General features: G+C 36.9%; 1 protein-coding gene across 3 annotated transcripts in view; it reads right to left on the bottom strand.

Moving 5' to 3' along the window:
* Nucleotides 1-22,141, bottom strand: part of Bbs9 (Bardet-Biedl syndrome 9) — a 507,346-nt gene that overhangs the window by 465,660 nt on the left and 19,545 nt on the right. For all 3 annotated transcript variants that reach the window (XR_011706693.1, XM_027939697.2, XM_071608408.1), the window contains exon 5: nt 15,579-15,692. Coding sequence is in view for 2 of the 3 variants with exons in the window: in XM_027939697.2 (XP_027795498.1) it covers nt 15,579-15,692 (114 nt within the window). In the remaining variant the exon portion in view is untranslated. The remainder of the gene's footprint in view (nt 1-15,578; nt 15,693-22,141) is intronic.

Genomic DNA, 22,141 nt, shown 5'->3' with positions numbered 1-22,141 from the left:
AACATAAAAACTCTGCATAGAAGAAAAGCTTCTTGGCTTACAAGAAACAGAATAAATTATGTAAAAAAGGAACAATTTGACCACATCAAAGCAAACACATTTAAAAGCCAAAAACAATCTGGAAAAAAAAAAGATATTCATATCAAATACAATGAAATTAATCTGTACTAAATAAATAGCTCATTTAATGGAAATAAAAGATTGCTTGTCCGGGATTCTACAAGAATCATCAAACAACTACTGTTGAGGCCACAAGAATTTTTTTGATGAACATCCAGTTTTCAAATCTAGCATGGGGATGAGTTTCAAAAGCCCATTCAAAAATGTAATATTGTTGATTAAGAAAACAAATAAATTAGTTAATAATAAAGAACAGCAAACATGTACTAGAAAAACTGAAACTAAGGAAAAGATATAACATTATATATAGAGTCTTTGAAAAATGTTGACCATCAAGCAGATGTTTGTGAGAATCTTTAGGACCAAATGCCATGCATTTTGTAAAACTGCTAACTATAAACTTCACACAAGGAGGAGCAGTGGTAAGAGTGTGAATAAACAAAATTCTGAAAATCTCACCAAAACTTCCAAATTTAGAGGAAAACAGATTCAGGAGGGAAACAGTCTGGAGAAATGCAAGTGTCCATAATACCAAAAATCTCTAACTTCACCATATTCCCTTCCTGTCAAACAACAACAACAAAAACATATTGACCCTTTGCATATTTTTCGTAAAAAAAAAAAAGGCAGGAGTAACTCAGGAGGCTAAAGCAGGAGGATCACAAGGTCAAGGCCAGCCTAAGCAATTTAGCAAGATAAGGTTTCAAAACTTAAAAAGTAGCTCAGTGGTAATACACCACTGGTTTCAATCCTCAGTACCAAAAAAAAAAAGGAAGGAAGTAAAGGAAGGAGGAGAAAAGGATAGACTATAAAAAAGTACCAAGCAAGCTAACTATCTCCAGCAATTATGATCAGTATGAGTAAACAATGGGCTAGAAGAGAAACTGCCACATGAACCTTCATACACACTCAAGTGGGGCCAAAAGAAAAGTGGATGGGCTGGGCATGTCAGCACATGCCTATAATCCCAGCTCCTCAGGAGTCTAAAATAGGAGGATTACAAGTTCAAGGCCAGCTTGGGAAATTTGGAGAGCCCTGTTTCAAAATAAAAAATTAAAAGGGCTGAGGTGTAGCTTATTGTGTATAGCACTGCTGGGTTTAATCCCCACTGCTGCAAAAAATAAAAAGAGGGTAGGGAGGTAATGGAAATAACTTATGATGAGATTTTGACAAACAAGAGAAGGAATATATGCGACTGACTCAGGGAAACCTGATGAGGAAATCCTTACCCAGAAGATCAAAGTTTGAGAATATCTCCCATACCTTCCAAGATAACAGGTTACTGGCTACCCAGGAGTATAAATTTCAAGTTAAAGGCCATCCAAATAGTGTGAGCTTCACACTATTCAGATAGTATGAGATGTAAGATGCAGAAAAAAGGGCTGAGGCCATATCCTCCAGGAAGGCTGCCACAACCACAGAAAATATCTCCACCTCCCATCCCTAACCCATTACCCCCATAGACAGGTGATAGGCAGAGACTAGACAATATCTTGCCCTCAAAACAGTATATCAGGAAGGAAAACAAACTCATCTTTGATTGGGTGGAACAGATGGTAGGAAAAAAAAGATAGCACATACAAAAGCAGACTAGCCCAGACAGAGTTGACCAAGCAAGTCTGTAAAGAGACTGGCCTAGCAAATGCTCAAACACACTACAGAAGAAAGGCAGGGAGAGGGGAAGCAGGAAAGACAATATACAAAAGGCAGATGGAGGAAAAACAGAACCAGGAATCAAAGAAAGCTCACTGAAAACTTTTCACACTACTGAGCAATTTAATAAGAATATGAATTAAACAAAACAAGCCTAAGGGAGGCTAGAGAACAAAAACTATAAAATGAGAACCAAAACAAACCTAACATGTTGTATATGTGTATGTGTTGCATTATAAATAATTGAGGGACACTCTGCTGAGGAATGAAACATAACTGTGGTGTCATATATCAAATCTCAAATGACAAGTGGGTCATGTGATCACTGCGTCATGAAGCCCATATCCACATAACATGAACAGTATATAAAATGGACAGATCAACCACCAGGTACAGTGACACACACCTGTAATCACAGCAACTCAGGAGGCTGAGGCAGGTTCAAAGCAAAGCCAGCCTCAGCGGGCTGGGGTTGTGGCTCAGCAGTAGAGCATTTGCGTAGCATGTGCAAGGCCCTGGGTTTGATCATCAGCAACACAAAAAAAATAAATAAAATAAAGTGTCCAACTACAACTAAAAATTTAAAAATTTAAAGAAAAAATTTTTTAAAAGCCAACTCGGTGAAGCCCGAAGCAACTTTGCAAGACCCTGCCTCAAAATAAGAAATTTTTAAAAAGGGCTGGAGGTATAGCTTGGTAATAAGCACCCCTAGGTTTCAGTCCCCAATACAATAAATAAATTAATTAAAATGGACAGATCTAAAATCACTGCTAGAGGCTACTTACTATGATCTATATGTCCCCAAAGTTTATGTATTAAAACTTAATCCCTATTATGGTGGTATTTGGGGAAGTGATTGAGTCATGAAGGCCCGATCTGCATAAATGAACTAGTGCCTTATAAAAGACTAGAGCATATGGCTCAGTGGTAAAGCACTTGCCTAGCACATGTGAGGTCTTGGGTTCAATCCTTAGCACTACATAAAAATTAATTAATTAATTGTGCCCATCTACAACTAAAAAATAATTTTTTTTAATTTATAAAAAAGAGGACATATAAAGAACTCAAAATACTTAACACAAAAAAAAAATCAAATAACCCAATCAGTAAATGGGCAAGTGAACTAAACAGATACTTTTCAAAAGAAGAAATAAAAATCAACAACAAATACATAAAAAAGTGTTCAACATCTTTAGCAATTAGAAAAATATAAATCAAAACTACACTGAGATTTCATCTCACTCCAGTTAGAATGGAAGCCATCAAGAATACAAATAATAAGAGAGGCGCAGTGGTGCAAACCTATAATCACAAGTTTGAGGCTAGCCTCAATAACTTAATGAGAACCTGTCTTCAAGTCTAAAAAAAAAAAAAAAAAAAGGAGAAGGCTGGGGACATAGCTCAGCAGTAGAGTGCTTGTCTAGCATGCACAAGGCCCTGGGTTCAATCCCTAGTATCATAAATAAGAAAAAATAGTTTAAAGATATATGCAATATGAAGTCAAAGCTTTCTAAGAAATATCCATTTAACATTTATTGCCATGTTGCTTACATCCCATATTATACAGCACCAGACTTTACATAATAAATGTAACATTTTTCAATGTTTGTCTCTTTTTGATGATGAGAGGTAAATTCCAAAAAAATAAAATTACTCAAGTTAGCTCACATTGGAACTTTCTGATTACATTATACTGTACTCTGGTATGTTATCAGCAGTTATGTCTGAGAGGTGGTGCTAAATCAATTACTTTCTCTTTTCTATAGGTCTAGATGTTTAAAATATTAATTTGAAAATATGATATCAATGAAAAGATAACATTTTCATATGATAACAAAAGTATGCACATTTTGGTGTGAGTAATATTGAAGTGAGAAAGAGATGAAGTAAAATCATGCCCTACATTGTTATAAGTTTTAATCTATCTATAAATAATTTGGGACATACCCCCAAATTTAAAATATCTATGCATCCCAGAACTAAAAATATAACAAGTGACCTTGCAAAGCATTCAATTGAATTATAACAAAACTCTCAAAATGAAGAAACATTGAGAGCAAATATTCCCCAACAATGTTGCCAGAATAAGGTTGCTGGGGACCCAGGGCAAGCCTTTGCCTTCACCAATCCACTTAGACCTCTTCTAGCACATTCCCAAATCACCACTGCTTGCCTCTCCTGTCATATGGAACACTCAAGGGAGGTTCTGGGAGGTAAAGAGAAACCAAAGGTAAGATGGCTCTTTATAGTTCTGAGGCACCCAAAACCCATTTCATTCTCTATTGTTACTATACTGTTTTGCTATTTTTTTGTTATTATTACGTAACTGAGTTAAGGGTGGCTCCTGTCTACACTAGCCCCTTCTTTGAGCAGGATCTTAACTCACAGACAGCCAAAACAAGCATATTTTTACCAATTTAGAGTTTGTCTGTTTTTGTATATCCTATAAAACTGCACCTAATATCTGCTAACCAAAGATAAGACAAACCCTAGGGCTTAAAAACAGCCAAATTCAATGTTTTCTTTTCAGTGTTCTAACTGTCAGCTGAAACCAATGTAATCTGCAGTTATACCAAAAGCAAGGCTGGAAAGAGAACAGAAGTACACCCAAATCCACACAGAAAAGCAAGATGTGGTCACTGCAAAACTTGAGAGATTCTGGTTTTTTGTTTGTTTGTTTTTTGTTTTTGTTTTGGTGTTCCTACTGATTTGAACCCAGCGGTATACTTTACCACTAAGCTACATCCCGGCCCTGGTTTGGTTTGGTTTGATTTTTTGAGACAGAGTCTCACTACCTTGTGAGATTCTGATTTTTGATACTAACAGTCCTTTAAGTCTTTAAGTTATGTGTTTACCAGAAAAGCTCAAAATGTGAATAGCCTCACATAAAACTAAGCTTATGATCAAGAAAAATAATCTTTAAAAATAGAACAAAGAAGTAAATAGTGGTGATAATCTTAAAGAATCCTTTTTCCATAAACCACAAATTCATTATAAGAAGAAGGCAATGATGCAATATGACTATACAGTACAAATTATGTGATAAGAAATAAAATTCTAAGGAACAAAATAGGCACATCATAATACAAATAACATAATTTGTAAAATAAAAATGAACACAATTTTTCAGCAAAATATTATGGAAAACATTTTGTTCATCAGATAAAGGTTTCATCCTGTATCTTCAAAGACTTCTCCCTCCTTACTTTTCCCTCGCAGTTATGGCCTTAATTTACCCCTCCCTTCAAGACCAAATTTCTTTTTTTTAATATTTATTTTTAATATTTGTTTTTTTAGGTATACACAATATCTTTATTTTACATATATGTGGTTCTGAGGATCGAGCCCAGTGCCTATGCATGCAAGGTGAGCACTCTACCACTGAGCCACAACTCCAGCCCAAGACCAAATTTCTTTATATATGAGCTTTCCTTTTGGATTTCCATTTCTTCTCTAACAATTCCTCAATTTCCTGGGCAACCTGACCAACATTCTTCCCCTTCTTTTAAAACTGTTCCTGTATCATAGATGACTTAAAAATAGCCAAATCCAGTGGTTTCTTTTCAATGCTCCAGGTGCTTAACCTGTGACATTTTTGACTCCTATTACTGCTTGAAACTCTTCCCTCCCAGCCTGGCACTGAAATGCATGCCTGTAATCACAGCATCTTGGGAAACTGAGACAGGAGGATCTTGAGTTCAAAGCCAGCCTCGGCAACAGCGAGGCACTAAGCAACTCAGTGAGACCCTGTCTCTAAATAAAATACAAAATAGGGCTGAGGCTGTGGCTCACTGGCTGAGTACCCCTTAGTTCAAACCCTGGTACCAAAAAAAAAGAAACTCTTCCCTCCCTTTATGTGACAGCATGTTCTCCTCTCTCCACTTGTATGCACTACCACCCCCAATCCTGGCAATCAATCCCACAGCTTCAAGTATGCTAAACAACCACTCTGCCACTGAGCCACAACCCATCTGCCCTCCATCCCCACATTTTTTTGTTTTTGTTTTTTTCTTTTTTCTGTACTGAGTATTGAATTCAAAGAGTTTTACCTCTGATCTACATCCTCAGCCCTTTTGAATTTTTGAGGGTCTCTAAATTTCCTAGGCTAGCTTCAGATTTGTGGTTCTCCTGCCTTAGCCTCCTAAATCACTGAGATTACAAGCATGGACCACAATGTACGTCCCATTTGCATCTCTTAATCTCTGTGTTAATTCCTCTTCCTATTCTCCTTAAATTTTTCAATCTCAACAGAGTCATAGTATTCTTGAAGAGTACTTTGTCTATCTCCACTAAAAATCAGCTAATTGCTAAAGATGATAATTTTGCCTTATCATGGGCTTTAAGCTATAAGAAAAACCAATTTAATAGTCTGAAAATAACAAGGTTTGGTTTTTGTTTGTTTGGAGGGGGAGAGGGTTACCAGGGCATTAACTTTTATTTTGAGACAGTTTCTTTAAATTGCTAAGGTTCTCACTAAATTTGCTAAGGCTGCCTTTGAACTTGTGATCCTCCTGCCTTAGCCTCCCAAGCCATTGGAATTACATGCATATGCCATCATGCCTACCACAAGGGTTTTTAAAGCAAAGTAATTTTTTAAAAAGTGCTCTAAAGTCTAAAGAAAAATCTTCTCAAGAAGAATAAGTTATCTTATTCTTCAGTTACCTCAGGAAGCTGAGGCAGGAGGATCACAGGTTTAAACCCAGCCTCAGCAATTTAATGAGGCCCTAGCAACTTAGCAATACTCTGGGTTCAATCCCCAGTACCTAAATAAGTAAATAAATAAAAAGGGCTAACATATAGCTTGGTGGTAGAGATTGTGAATAGCTCAACCTTTAGGCAATGAAAGCTTTGTACTAAAAACCAAAAAGTTGATCATTTATCAGAAACTAAGATTAGTAACTTCTGGATTAAAGTGGATAAAAAAGGAAGTGGTGGCATAAAAAAAGATAACAGTGCATCCTCACCCAAATTCAATTCTCTCTCTCTCTCTCTCTCTCTCTCTCTCTCTCACACACACACACACACACACACACACACACACACACCCCATTCACATGACCTACAGAGAGCTTCTCTATCCCAGAGCTCCCACAAAATTTTGCATATATTCTCCTTTACTATGACTGACTGCAATACACCACAGTTAGTTATTATTTATCAACTTCTAGATTGTGAGCTGCTTGAAACCATAAACAATTTTATTCATCTTTCTACTCAAATTAGTACAGTGCCTGGACTCTCAGAAGATTCTCAGTAAATATGCACTGGTTGGTTGAAGGAATGGATGGAGAAAGATGATACAAAAATGGACTAAATATATAAGTCTTGGTTCGATCTCTAAAAAGCTCTGTACACCTCTTAAAATCAACAATACCTTTACAGTGTCCCTTCTGCATGCTTAAAAGATTCCTATACATTATAAGGTTTATCAATTTATCACTTATCACAGTCCTACAGGACAAATTTCGGGTAAATAAGGATGTAACTAACAGTATCTCCAAGTCAGATGATGAGTAAAGAAAACTCCAGTACAAATATCTTGACAGTAGCCAGATACATTACACAGACAACATAAACCATCGTATTCTACTGAGCAAAGTGAAAGCAGTTCATCTAAAAATAATATTTGTCTTTACCACTGGCCTTCTATCCCAGCAGCTTGGGAAGCTGAGGCAGGAGGATCACAGGTTTAAGCCCAGCCTCAGCAATTTAGTGAGGCCCTAGCAACTTAGCAATACTCTGGGTTCAATCCCCAGTACCTAAATAAGTAAATAAATAAATAAGGCTAGCATATAGCTTGGTGGTAGAGACTCCTGGGTTCAATCCCTAGTACCACCAAAAAACAAAGATAAACTAAGATAAACCCAGGTCCATGTGCCTTCAAAAAAGCAGCTTAGATTTAAACTTCAAAAAAAAAAAAAAATAAATGTTGGGGCTGGGGCTGGGGCTGGGGCTCAGTGGCAGAGTGCTTGCCTTGCACATGTCAGGCACTGGGTTCGATCCTCAGTACCACATAAAAATAAACAAAATAAAGATATTGTCTCCATATATAACTAAAAAAAACATTTTCTAAAAAAATATAAATGTTGGTCAGGAGCAGTGGTATATGCCTATATCTCAGGATCTGGGGTGAGGGTGAGGGGGGTCCAAGGCAGGAGGATCCAAGTTCAAGCCCAGCCACACCAACTTAGTGAGGCCCTAAAGAACTTACCAAGAGCCTGTCAAATTAAAAAATAAAAGGGCCCAAGTATGGTAGCACACACCTGTAATCCCAGCAACTTGGGAGGCTAATGCAGGAAGATCACAAGTTCAACTCCAGTATCACCAACTTAGCTAGAATCTAAGCAATTTTGTGAGACCCGCTCCCAAAATAAAAAATAAAAAGAACTGGGGATATGACTCAGTGGTAAAACACCCCTGGGTTCAGTGCCCAGTACCCCACAAAAAAAAATATTAACTTCAAAACATATCTTCCTCAAGGCTGAGTTATGGCTCAGTGGTAGAGCATGTGAAGCACTGAGTTTGATTTTCAGCAATGCATACAAATAAATAAATTAAATAAAGGTATTATATGTCCACCTACAACCAAAAAAAAATTAAGAATTTAACAAAAACACATCCCCTATTTAAAAAAATCGATAGTTAGAAAAAATATCATACTTTCTTTGGGACTATTTTTTGGACTTTTCTTACAAACCAAAGCACCAACCACAAAACTGAAATTGAAAAATCAAATATATGGCCCAGAAATTACTCAGCATAGTTCCCCATAATCTATGAAGAATCAAAGTTATACACTTAAGCCAAACAAAACAACACTCACCAATCAATCCTATCCCATCACCCTCCCCCACACTGGGGATTGAACCCAGGGCTTCCTGTATCCTAGGGAAACATTCTACAACTGAATTATATCCCCTGCCTTTTATTTGAGATAGTCTTACCATATTGCTGAGGCTGGCCTTGAACATGTGATCTACCAACCTCAACCTCCTGAGTAGCTGGAATTAAAGTTATATGCCACCATACCCAGCGAGTAACTTTCTAAAAGGAGAGCTTTATTCTGAATTGGAAAGGAGGTAAATTCACTCACAGACCAGATATGGGTGGCAGATTAGTTTGGTTTAAACCACAATCTTCTACATGCATACAACCTGGGTTATGAGCCTTCACTTTTTAAATTTTAGACAAGGTTTTCAACCTGTAAAGAGCTTAGAAGACTGCCTGGTTCAAAAGGAGCATTTGGCAGGTGCAGGGCTACCACATGCAACTTCACATCACCTGAAATACCATCAGAAATTCAGAATCTCCAGTCCAATTACAGACTTAGAGTCAGAATCTGTTTTTATCATGATCTCCTTGTTATTCAAATGCAAATTAAAGTTTGAGAAGCACAGCTAGAAAGCACTTTAACATTATATTCTATGTTACTGAAGCCAGAATTATACAGGCAGTCAGTATAAATAAGTAAATTGAATCAGGTCAGATCAAGGAGGCCAATTTTGAGTGAGTCCCACAGGTTGGAGACTGTCCCCTGAAAGACTGAAACGTTAATTCCTTCAGAGCCCTTCCTCCACCCTTATCAAGAACCTGCCCCGATCCAACCTGTTGCTAAGGTGACCTATCCCAGGAATTGACCCTCTCTACAGGAAGCTATAAGGTTTTTAATTAATGTGTCTTTGGCTACTCCATCCTGCCCTTCTCCCTTCAGCCCACCTGTTTCCCACCTTTTGGGCATCCCAAGGAGCATTTCCCAGGCCTAGTCAAATGCCTAGTCATGTACACAGGAAGGATAAAGAAAAGAGGAAGAGGGCAGAAAAACAAAGGAAGCCTAGGACATATAAAAAGGGCAGAACACCTCACTTCTGGGGATACCAGGACACCTGCTATGGCCCCCTTCTCCCTCCTTGGAGAAGTCTATGTTACCCCTTTGTAAATAAACCCTGCTTTATATGCTTGCCTCCACGTGCTTCTCTAATGTTCAAACTTCAACATGTGAGGAATCAGAACTTGTATTATAATTTTAAAAACACTATTACTATTTTTAAAAACACTATTATTTTCTGCAACTTGAAGAAGTTACATTTATTTTTAATAAGAGGCAAAGAGTTAATTTGAGATCAAAATTCCTCCATTAGTGATTTCATACCATACCTTATTCAGACAGTATAAAGGCACAAAGTTGTAGAGGACTGCCATCTAGTGGTAACTAATTCTGATGCAGGTACAAACAGGCCTCTTCTGCGGCCTTCCCTTGTTTTAAAACATTTTGTTTTAATGCTGAGTAATATTCCATTGTGTATATATACCACAGTTTCTTTATCCACTCATCTATTGAAGAGCATCTAGGTCGCTTCCACAGTTTAGCTATTGTGAATGTGCTGCTATAAACATTGATGTGACTGCCCAAAATAAAGTCTGAATAATAAGTGGACGCTGATCCATAAGTAGGGGGGCGGTGCTCTTGGGAAAAATGGAGGAACTTTGACTGGGCAAAGTGGAGAGAAGGGAGGGGAGACGGGAGGGAAGAGGAGAGGGGAGAGGAGATGGGGAGAATCGGATGGACATTATTACCCTAGGTACATGTATGACTGCACATATGATGAGAGGTTTGCTACAATTGTGTACAATGAATCAAAATGCATTCTGCTGTCATATATACCTATTTAAAATAAATAAATACATTTTAAAACATTTTGTTTAAAATATTGTTAAATAATATTTGTTTAAAAACCCGACACGGAGGGGTTTTGGTTTGGTTTTGTGGTACTGGGGACCAAATCAGTGTTCTACCTCTGAGCTGCATTCCCAGCCCTTTGAGAGAATGGAAAATCTCAAACTTGCAACCCTCCTGCCTCAGACTCCTGAGCAGTGCTGAGTTTTGTTTTTATTTAATTCCTTTATTGAAGCCCTAAGTTTCCCTTTTTTATACCCAGATTAACTCTTAGGAATTTTTCAAATTAAAAGAATGACCCATTCTCTTCTGGAAAGGTGAGACATTAAGTTTAGAAAATGAAACTTTTGAAATGTGCATAACTTAGAGGTGATTTTTGCTTTCTTCTCCCCAAGTTCTATACTTTGTACCATTTATTTGTATAGTATTCAAGGGAAAAGCTTTCTTTTTTAAATGTTTTTCTTAGTGCATTATAGTTATACAGAATAGTGGTGTTCATTTGGTCATAATCTACCTGCAGGAATATAATTTGCTCCATTTCAGTTCCCAGTGCTTCCTCTTTCCCTCCCCTCGTCCCTCCCCTTACTCCCCTTCTACTCTACTGATCTTCCTTTTATTTTTTTAATTGGTGCTTTATAGTAATTCATAAAGTTGGAATTCACTGTTGTATATTCATATATGCCCATTAAAGGCTACTTATTATGAAGAAAAAAGTCATTTTATAATTATCTGACCTAATAACCTCTACATTTTACCCGAAGGAAATAATCAGAAATGTAGGCAAAGGTTAATGAAGAAAGATTTCATTTCAACAAATGAAACAATAGGTTTATAATAATCTACTGAATCAGCTCATCAAAACTTATGTAGCATTCTCAGATCACCTATAATTTCTTCTTACTATAAAAAAAAGTACATCTATTTATATACAAAAGGAAGGAAGGAAAGGCAGGAAGAAGACAAAAATAAATAAATGGCAACTTTATACTACCATATTTTGGATCATTTTCTAATATACATTCCCATCCATATTTCTATGACTTATGTTATAGTATCAAGGACATTTTCATGGGCTGGGGATATAACTCAGTTGGTAGAGTATTTGCCTTGCATGCACAAGGCCCTGGGTTTAATCCCCAGCACAGAAAGAGAGACAGAGAGAGAGAGAGAGAGAGAGAGACAGATGACCATGAAGAATGAATGACTCACCTCTCTAGCATTAGATTTTATCCTATGGATAATTTTTTATCAACTTTATTGAGATATCACTCATATACTTCAAAGTTCACTCTTATAAAGTAAACCACTCGATAGTTCTTAATGTATTTAGAGATGTGCAACACGCTTGTATGTGTGTAGATGTGTGTATGTTACTGGGGATCGAACCCAGGGGCACTCTACTACTCAGCTACATCCTAAATCCCTTATTTTAAATTTTTAGACAGGATCAACAAGTATCCAGGCTGGCCTTGAACATACAATCCTCCAGTCTCAGCTTCTTAAGTCACTGCGATTTTAGATGTGAGCCTCCACACCAGGCTTCTATAATCTAATTTTAGAACATTTTCATCATTCCCAAAAGCCCTGAGTTCAATCCCCAGCACCACCAAAAAAAAAGAAAAGAAAGAAATGGATAGTTGGTAGAATGAGAAACGTTATTATCATATATACACGTATGATTATACTATTGGAGTTACTCTACACCATGTACAGCCAGAGGAATGAGAAGTTGTGCTCCATTTGTACAAAGTATGTCAAAATGCATTCTACTGTAAAATAAAGAAAGAAAGAAAGAAAGAAAAACATTGATCACTAGGAAAAAAAGAAATTGGAAAAATATGATAGAGCCAAGGGGGTATGATCTAATGGTAATGAACAAGGTACTCGGCAAAGCCTGATTATTCAGGTTCTTCTCTGTGACCTTTCATCTTCAGAGACAAGGATACTTCTCCCCTTTGGGTATAGGAAGCACACCTCTCCTATAAGTCTAATGATCTGCTTCAGGGCAGAAGGGTAGAGGGAAGGTCAAAGTAATCTCCCTGCTACTATGGTGTTCTTCAAATTGTCTTTCTTATTTTTTTTTTCCTTCTTATTTGGTGCTGGGAATTAAACCCAAGGCCTCATACATGGTAAGCATGTGCTCTATAACAGAGCCATACCCCCAGCCCCATGATCCCATATTTTAAGACAGCATGTCCTGAATTCTATCACATTACTTTGGAGGTCCATTATACAGTCCAGCAAAAAATGTTACACAAAAGCAAGAAAATTCTTTAATTGGGTTAATGTGATCTGATAAAGAAATAAAAAAATACAATATAATCTATATAAAATAACATTTGCTATGTGATCTAAAGAATTGTCATGAGTCTGCTGTGGTGGCTCCAACCTGTAATCCCAGCAACTCAGGAATCTAAGGCAGAAGGATCACAAGTTTGAGGACAAACTCATCAGTTTAGTGAGGCCTTAACTTAGGTAACTTAGTAACTTAGGGAGACCCTGCTTCAAAATAAAAATTAAAAGTGCTTGGGAGATACTGTAGCTCAGTGATAAAGAATTCCTGGGTTCAATTCCCAGTACTCAAAAAAAAAATGTTGTGATATAATTTTTAAAAAACTACTTTTAATTAGCCAAAGCACTTTTTTTTCTCTAATTACAATTTTTTGGAATCCAGATGGAATACAGAATTTAGCAATTTGCTTCTGGGGATTTGACAGGGAAAAATAAGTTGAAAATAGCAAAGGGAGACCTAAATCCCCCAATGGTGTCAGACTTTAAAAAAAAAAAAAACAGTGAAAATCAATTCTAAAAGCTGAGAGTGGAAGGAGGTACTGACTAAAATTTGCTTCTCACATAAATCTCTTTCTCTTTTCTCTTCATTAACTCTAAACATTTCCCACACTCCTCAAATAATGCAAACATTCCCATTACTCGAGTTAAGTAATTATGCAATCTAACCAACTGTTGTTTCACATCACTTTAGGTGACAGCAAACTTTTAGCTGCACATCACTACCAAAAGTATCTATGATTGTGCAGGTATGGAGGCACATTCCCATAATCCTAGCAACTCAGGAGGCTGAGGCAGGAGGATCTAAAGTTAGAAGCTAGTCTGGGCAACATAGTGAGACCTTGTTTCAAAACAAGAAATAAAAAGGACTAGGGATGTTACTCAGTGGTAAAACACCCCTGGGATCAATCCTCAGTACTGCAAAACAAAAGTCTATGCTTGGTAATTGGTATGCCCAAATTCATCTATGCCCTCCCTGCTTTCACCTCTATGTATGAATAAAATGGAGTTCACACAGATGAAAGATATTTCAAAAATAGTCATTTCTTGTGTAATTAAAGAAAAATGTAATATAACTAACCACTGTAATGTAACAGTTAAAAAATAAACTCACAAAAACATAAACTCAAAAAGAGCAAAAATATTATAAAATTCCTAATCATGTTCAAAAGGTGGCACAAGTACATATATAAATTCATACTCAACCACAGTCACAAAATAACATGGGTAAGTGTCACCACATGACTTCTGTTCTCAACCCAGCACCACCAGCTCTTCTTCCGTGTTACAGCACAGTGAGAAAACTCTGGCCATCTATAAGAACTCCCAACACACAAATAGCAGTAATGTACACAAGCACCATGCCCTGGAGATTCCAGAAGTTCTAGGTCTAGTACACATACTGAAGGGAGCATTTTTGCTAATTAGAAACAAAAATGCCAAGGTTGGAAGAACACATCCTTACCAGCCAGTACAGTCAGCCTTCCTATTATAGCATTCTGCATCAGTGTATTCAACCAACCTGGCATCAAAAATATTCAGGAAGGAATGGGCCTGGGGTTATGGCTCAGTGGAGAGCGCTCATCTAGCACATGTGAGGCCCTGGGTTCAATCCTCAATACCACATAAAAATAAATAAATGTATTGTGTCCAACTACAACTAAAAAATAAATATTAAAAAAAATATCCAAGAAGGCTGGGATGTGATTTAGTGGTAGAGCATTTGTCTGGCATGCAGGAAACACTGGGTTCTATCCCCAACACAGAAAAAAAAAGATGCTCTGAATTAAATATGTACAGACTTTTTTATTCTGGTCATTATTCCCTAAACAATACAATCTAACAACTATTTACATAGTACTTACATTGTACTAGGTATTATAAGTAATCTAAAATATTTTAAAGTATACTAAGGATATGTGTAGGTTATATGCAAACACTATCCCCCCACCACCATTTTTTATTTTTGTTTTTGTTTTTTTGTACTGTGGATTTAACCCAGGAGCGCTTAACCACTGAGCTACATCCTCAGCCCTTTTTATTTTTTATTTCATTAAGTTACTGAGACTGGCCACAAACTTGCAATCCTCCTGCCTCAGCCTCCTGAGTTGCTGGGATTACAGGGGTACACCACTATACCTGGCTTACCTAAGGGATTTTACATAAGGGATTATGATATCTACAGGTAAGGGGAGTCCTAGACTCAATCTCCCAAGGCCCAAGGATACCAAAGGACAACTGTACTTGGGAAAAGTGATGCCTTTGTGAAATTTAAAAAGGCACCCCTTACTCTAGGGTAGACTTACTTCAAGCCAGAAAGTGTGATTTGATAAACAGAATCAAGCCTATATCTCAGCCCTCACTTGTCCACTCTTACGGTTGCTCTTGCATAAAAACAACCCATAAGAACTCCATGCAGCAGCTCTGGAGATGAGTAGGATGAAGAGAAGGGTTTGCAGCTTCACCATGTCTGTAGCAGATACAGCAAGTACTGCCTGTCAGTAAGAAGGTCAGCCCTTAATCTCCCTCAAATAGGCAGGCACACAGTTCTAGCACACACACACAAAAAAAAAAAAAACACTCAATTTCAGTCAGCTTATAGGTATTTAGAAATGTCTCCGTAGACCATGTACAAAGGCTGTTGGTTATATGAAAATCAAACACATCTGTTGTTTAAAGTTTCCTTTTTTATTGTTTTGAATATTTGGATACAAACTTTTCAATAAAATATCTTATTTTAACTTGCTCTAAGATTCAAACTACAAAATCCTCCATTTTAATATGACCAAATATTCTAAATCTATCATTTAAAATAACATACTGATGATTTAAAACAAATTACCTTTTACCCCACCAAATGATCCATAAGTCATATTGCAGGCTGTTCTTTGAAGATTATGTTCATACATTAATTTAAGCTGATATTGGTTCCCATGTTCCACATTACCCAATGTTCCTAAGGAGAAAATAATTAAAAGATTACTTTATATTTGTTTATGTGAAAACTCATTAATTTCTTCTCATGCTCTATACCAAGTGATTTAATGTTAGTGAAAATTGAAATGACAAAGCACTAAGACATTATGAACAATTAGCATAATGATAACATAGCACAGTTAAAACCAGTTAAATCTCAGCTAGATTTTACACCATAAGATGAAATACTACCTGGGGAACATTTTATTATCTATTTCTATTAGACTTGCCTGAGTGAAGTGTAATTATTTAAATAACAACAAAATACTCTAATTTCAGTTCTCAAATAAATGAGGTTAAGTTCCTTGCATTTATAAATAATAACAGAGCAAACAAAATGACTTGAAGTATCTAAGAAAAAAAATCTCCAACACTTTACAGAAATGCATTTTCCCATTTCAGCTCTCAAAATACTCAATCCCCTAATGCATTATATACTATGATTATGGAGAGATTCTCTAAGTTTCCCTCAGCAAGTAATGTGTTTTAATTTAACTTTGCCAAAATCACCTCCTTCAAAACAAAGAAAAAACACTTTCTCTGCATTTAATAGATCATATGAACTATAATTATCCTCTAGTTCTTTTCATAAGAGAAAAGGTTTTGTTTGTGATTGGGTTTTGTGTTTTTTTGGGGGGGGGATTGAACTCAGAGGTGCTTAACCACTGAGCACATCTCAGTCCTTTTTATTTTTTTATTTTGATACAGGGTCTTGCTAAAATAGCTTAGGGCTCACTAAATTGCTGAAGCAGTAATCCCCCTGCCTCAGGCTCTGGAGTTGCTGGAATTACAAGATTGCACCACCATGCCAGTCAAGAAAAAATTCTTTATCCAACACAGGGCCAGCCTCAAGAATTTAGTGAGGCCCTAAGCCACTTAGCAAGATCCAATCTCGAAATAAACCATAAAAAGGGGGCTAGGGATATAGCTCAGTTGGTAGAGTACTTGTCTCATGTGCTCAAGGCCCTGGGTTCGATCCCCAGCACCACAAATAAATAAATAAAAAGGGCTCAGTGGTTAAGCACCCCTGGTTCAATCCCCAGTACAAAAAAAAAAAAAAAAAAGATCCTTTTTTTGGGGGGGGGCAGGGGGATTACTAGGGATTGAACTGGGGTTGGGGGTTACTGGGTACTCAACCACTGAGCTACATCCCTAGCCAATTTTTTTGGAGACAGGGTCTCATTGAGTTGCTTAGCACCTCTCTTTTGCTGAGGCTGGCTTTGAACTCGTGATCCTCCTGTCTCAGCCTTCGAGCCACTGTGATTACAGGCATGTGCCACCACATCCAGCCCAAGAAAAGATTCTTTACCCATATTTTTTCTCTGATGGTAGCCTTACAGTTAGAGCTACAGACCAGCAATCAGGTACAGCATTAGGAATAAAGAAAAAAGATTCAAAAAACAACTTTCTCCATAAGGAAGCATCTCTGAGCCTGGCACAGTGGTACCTGACTATAATCCCAGCAATTTGGGAGGCCAAGGTGGGAGGATTCAAGTGCAAGACCAACTTGGGCAATCAGACCCTGTCTCGAAATAAAATTTAAGAAGGGCTGGGATATAGCTCAGTAGTAAAGTGCCTCTGAATTCAATCCGCAGTTCAAAAAAAAAAAAAAAATGAAGAAACATCTTTGTCATTTATTCATTCAAAATGCAAAAATTAAAGAAAATTTTAAACTACCAGAAAACAAACAAGAGTCCCCAAACTGGGTAGTATTTGATCATTAAAACAATCTAAATATATAAATATGTGCATCTGTTTGTTTGGGGTTTTTTGTCCCAAATGACTTACTAACGTGCATTTAGAGTATAAGAATATTTTTTTTCCATTTTAAAATAAAGGCAACCTTAAATTCAAAAAAAAATTTAAGAAATTTCCCCAAAATCACATAACTGGTAAAAGATATTTGCTCAAACCAGGTCTTCAGAGTCAGGCATGATATAGCCTCATGCCTGGTTATCCATCACATAAAAACATGTAGGGAATTTGGTCCTCCCCTCAGTAAAGATCATAATGTCCACAGATATGGTCAATAACAATTTCCCAAATTAAAGTAGCAAGAATATGCCACTGCAAGCTAAGTGCAGTGGCCTGCACCTATAGTCCCAATACTAAGTAGGCAGAGGCAGAAGGATTGCTGGAGCCCAGGAGCTCCAGGCCAGTCTGGAAAATGTGTGAGACCTTATCTCTTTAAAAAAAAAAAAAAAGAAAAAGAAAATGAAAAAGAAAAGGAAATGAGAGAAAAAAAGTAACATTAAGGAGCTGGAGTCGTGGCTCAGTGGTAGACTGAGCACTTTCCTGGCATGTGTGAGGCCCTGGGTTCAATCCTCAGCACTGCATATAAATAAATAAATTAAATAAAAGATCCATTTACAACTAAAAAATATGTAAAAAATAATAATAATAATAATTCACACCAGGGGGCTGGGGTTGTGGTTCAGAGGTAGAACACTTGCCTAGTATGCCTGAGGCACTGGGTTCAATCCTTAGCGCCACATAAAAAGAAAATGAAGATATTATGTCCACCTATAACTAAAACATAAATGTTTAAAAAGAAAAAAAAAAAGAATTCACACCAGGGGACTGGGGTTGTGGTTCAGTAGTAGAGAGCTTGCCCAGCACGGATGAGGCACTGGGTTTGATCCTCAGCACCACATAAAAATAAATAAAATAAAGGTATATGTTCATCTAAAAAAAAAAAAATTCACACCAGTGAATACTGGATTCAGCAGTTAATATTTAAACACATTTGGCATAAAATAATAATAGGATTTGTATTTTTCCTATAAAAGCATCAATGATACCAAATTAAAAATTAGTAGGCTGGGGTTGTGACTCAGTGGTAGAGCACTTGCCTAGCATGTGTGAGACACTGGGTTCAATCCCCCGCACCACATTAAAAAAAAAATCTAAATAAAGGTATTGTGTCCATCTTAAAAAAAAAAATTACATTTCCACAAAGATAAAAAATTATACAGGTTTTGTCCTTAGATATGTAGACTGAATATAGTAAGTATATGATTTGTCTACATGAAGCTGAAGTTAATAAAAAAATTTCAGTTAGAAAGTAACTACAAACATAAGAATGGGAACCTAATAACTTATACTTTACATATATTTTGCCAAAATACATTCTACTGTCATGTATAACTAAAGTAAAAAAATTTTAAAAAGAAAGTAAACACATATTTAGAACATTTATTCTACTGGTCTTATCACACAAGAAAATTTGATTTATAAAAAAAAAAAAAAAAAAAAAACTCCAGAAAACCAAAAGTCAAAGAAAGAATCAAAGATCTCCTTGGTGACAGTTTTCAGTGTAATTTTAGATCACTACTCCACAATCTAAAGATGTTCAGTGAGTTAATTACAGATCAAGTACGTTAATTGAGTTAAAGAACTAATTAGATTATATAAGTCCATCAAACATAAAGAACCACATCTTTTTTATCCTTCTCATGGCAACCATTAAAATTCTGTAAGTTGAGCTGGCGCTATAGCTCAGCGGCAGAGCACTTGCTTGCCTAGCATGTGTGATGCAGTGGGTTCAATCCTCAGCACCCCATAAAAAAACAAACAAATAAAATAAAAGCATTCTGTCCATCTACAACTACAAGAAAAAAAATTTAATCTGTAAGTAGTCAGATTTGTACTGACTAGTTATGAATTTATGTACTACACTTATGTTATGTAGTACACATTTGCATACAATTGGAAAAGACTACAAGTACAAACTCAATATCGCTCACACATCTGTAAGCATTTACTCAGAAACTGAAGCCCATCAAAAGGAACCTGAGGCTAGGCACAGTGGCATACCACAGTAATTCCAGGGACTTAGAAGGCTGAGGCAGAAGTATCTCAAGTTCAAGGTCTCATGAATTTAGTGAGACCCTGCCTCAAAATTAAAAAATAAAAAGGACTGGAGATGTAGCTCAGTGGAAAGCACTCCTGAGTTCAATCCCCAGTGAAAGAAAGGAAGGAGGGAAAGAATCAGATGCCACATGATGCTTTCTCTTACTACAGTATGGTAAAATGGGCTACCTTCAGGTCAGCAAGATCCTATTATTTCAATTAAGCACACATTTAATGACACATCACTAACCAAAAAAAGGTTAGCACAGTAGTCTCTGACTTTTAAGGGCTGTTTGGGCCTGTGGTGGTAGCGCATGCCTGCAATTTCAGTGACTGAGGTGGCTGAGGTATGAAAATCACAAATTCAAGGCCAACCTTGACAATTTAGTGAGACCCTGTCTCAAAAAATTAAAAGGGCTGGGGTGGTTGGACACACTGATGCATGCCTATAATCCCAGAAACTTGGGAAGCTGAAGCAGGGGGATCTCAAGTTTGAGGCTATGCTCAGCAACTTAGTGAGATCCTATCTCAAAATGAAAAATAAAAAGGTCTGGGAAAGGGCTGGCACTGTGGCTCAGTGGTAGCGCGCTCGCCTAGCAAGCGTGAGGCCCTGGGTTTGATCCTCAGCACCACATACAATCAAGTAAAGGTACTGTATCCAACTACAACTAAAAAATTTTAAAAACTTTTTTAAAAAAGTCTGGGAGAGTAGGTCAGTGGTAGCGCACTCCTGGGTTCAATCCCAGTACCAGGGGAAAAAATTGTCTGGCAGTGGGTATTTGGTATGTCCAAGAGACTTTACTTTGAAGATCTTCAGTTTGCCTCAAATCCTTTTCAGAAGCACACAGACAATAAAAGAAAATATTTCGGGAGGAGGCAGTCAGGGGACAGGATGTCAAGTTCAGCTAATATTTTCATTTCCCAACACCAGTCATTTTATTTAAACTAGAAACATTTGTGCTTCCCATGTTACAGTAAAAGCTAGGTAAAAGTTCAATCTGGAACCTCAAGAAACATTCAAAAGAACAAAAATATTGATTTCCCATGCCTCTTAATTTAAGCCATGCCAGGAAAAATAGAGAAATTGTCAGTTTACAAATATCATAAGAGAATGAAGAAATCAGAGACAGAAGGGAAGTGAGGTGGGGCATAAGGGAATGTAGTTTGGACAAATCTTGGTCTCTAGAGAACATAAAGCTTTTAAATGAAAACAAAGAATAAAAGAGCAATAAAAATCACCATTCCTGTGGCAAATAACTTTCATTTTCAACACTAATTTGGAGGATAGATACCACAGTCCCATAAACAAACTGTGACCAAACATGCCAGCAGGCTTTTTAGAAAAACATTTTATCCCCAGCCTATGCTTTAAGCCCAGAAGCACTTTAGAGGTTTCTGTCTTTCTGAGCCTATCTCAAATGCGACCAAGGAAAGCTAAGAATCTAATCTAATTTTTAGTTTCTAAGAGGCCCTGCTTAGAGCCCAATGGGCCCTCTAGAAGGGACTAAATATTAACTGTGGGTAAGTTCTCTTCCTCCATTGCCTGTGTTAATGGAGTCAGTAAAATATCACTAGTAATTAACATGCTCCCAATCAAAAAAAGAGGATTAGATCCATGCAATATAATAACCTATATCATAACTTCTCTACTTACTCTAATACTAAATATATATCCTAATACTAAATATATATCCTATCACTAGGAGGAGCAGCATCTTTTACCTGAAACCAATGAAAGTATACTCCATCAGGCCTCTGATATAAACAGAAAGGAAAAGAAACTGACAGAGATAACAGAGAAATAAAAGGAAAACATCACATGATAAAGAATAATAAAAAGCCACTGTCAATTGCTTCAGCATCACCCACAAATTCATACACTCATTTTTCAAAGAAGTTCCTGGATATCTACCAAATACCATATCCCTGGTTACCAAGCCTGCCTTAGAAAGTTAATAGATCTTCACCCCAAAAAGAGACTACCTAAGTGTCAGTAAAGTAAAAATTATTAGTCAAATTAAAGGCAAAGTATAAAGAAAACCCAAAGAGAGAGAATGAATCTGAGAAATTCAAACTCTAGAAACTAGTCTTTAGAGCAAACTCTCTACAGAGTATCACTTTTGTACAGAACAGCCCTACAGACACTTAGCTTTATCAGAGCCATATAAGAAATTCTCCAAATCAATATACGCAAAAATAACTCTGAAGTTGAAGTAAAATTTACCTAAGAACTGAAATTGAAGTTATCTTTTAATTTTAATCAGAAGCACAATGAACTACTATACTTCTGCCCACAGAACCATGTCATAGAATGAAATCTGATTAAGCCTCAAAATATGTGCCCTGAGGTCAAATGAAGTGAAGACAACCAAAGCCAAGAAATCTGAACTATAAAGAAAAAATACTTGAGGTTTACCAAAGAAAATGTATTTCAAACCACTATGACTCAGCATCTATGAATTTTGCTGGTACTGTTGAACACTTAAGAGTCCCTCCAGTGCACACCTGTAATCCCAGCGGCTTGGAAGATTGAGACAGGAGGATGGCAAGTTCAAAGCCAGCCTCAGCAATGGTGAG

The sequence above is a fragment of the Marmota flaviventris genome, chromosome 1, assembly GCF_047511675.1.
Source record: "Marmota flaviventris isolate mMarFla1 chromosome 1, mMarFla1.hap1, whole genome shotgun sequence".
NCBI classification, from domain to species: Eukaryota; Metazoa; Chordata; class Mammalia; order Rodentia; family Sciuridae; genus Marmota; species Marmota flaviventris.
This window is presented reverse-complemented; position numbering and strand designations above follow the sequence as displayed.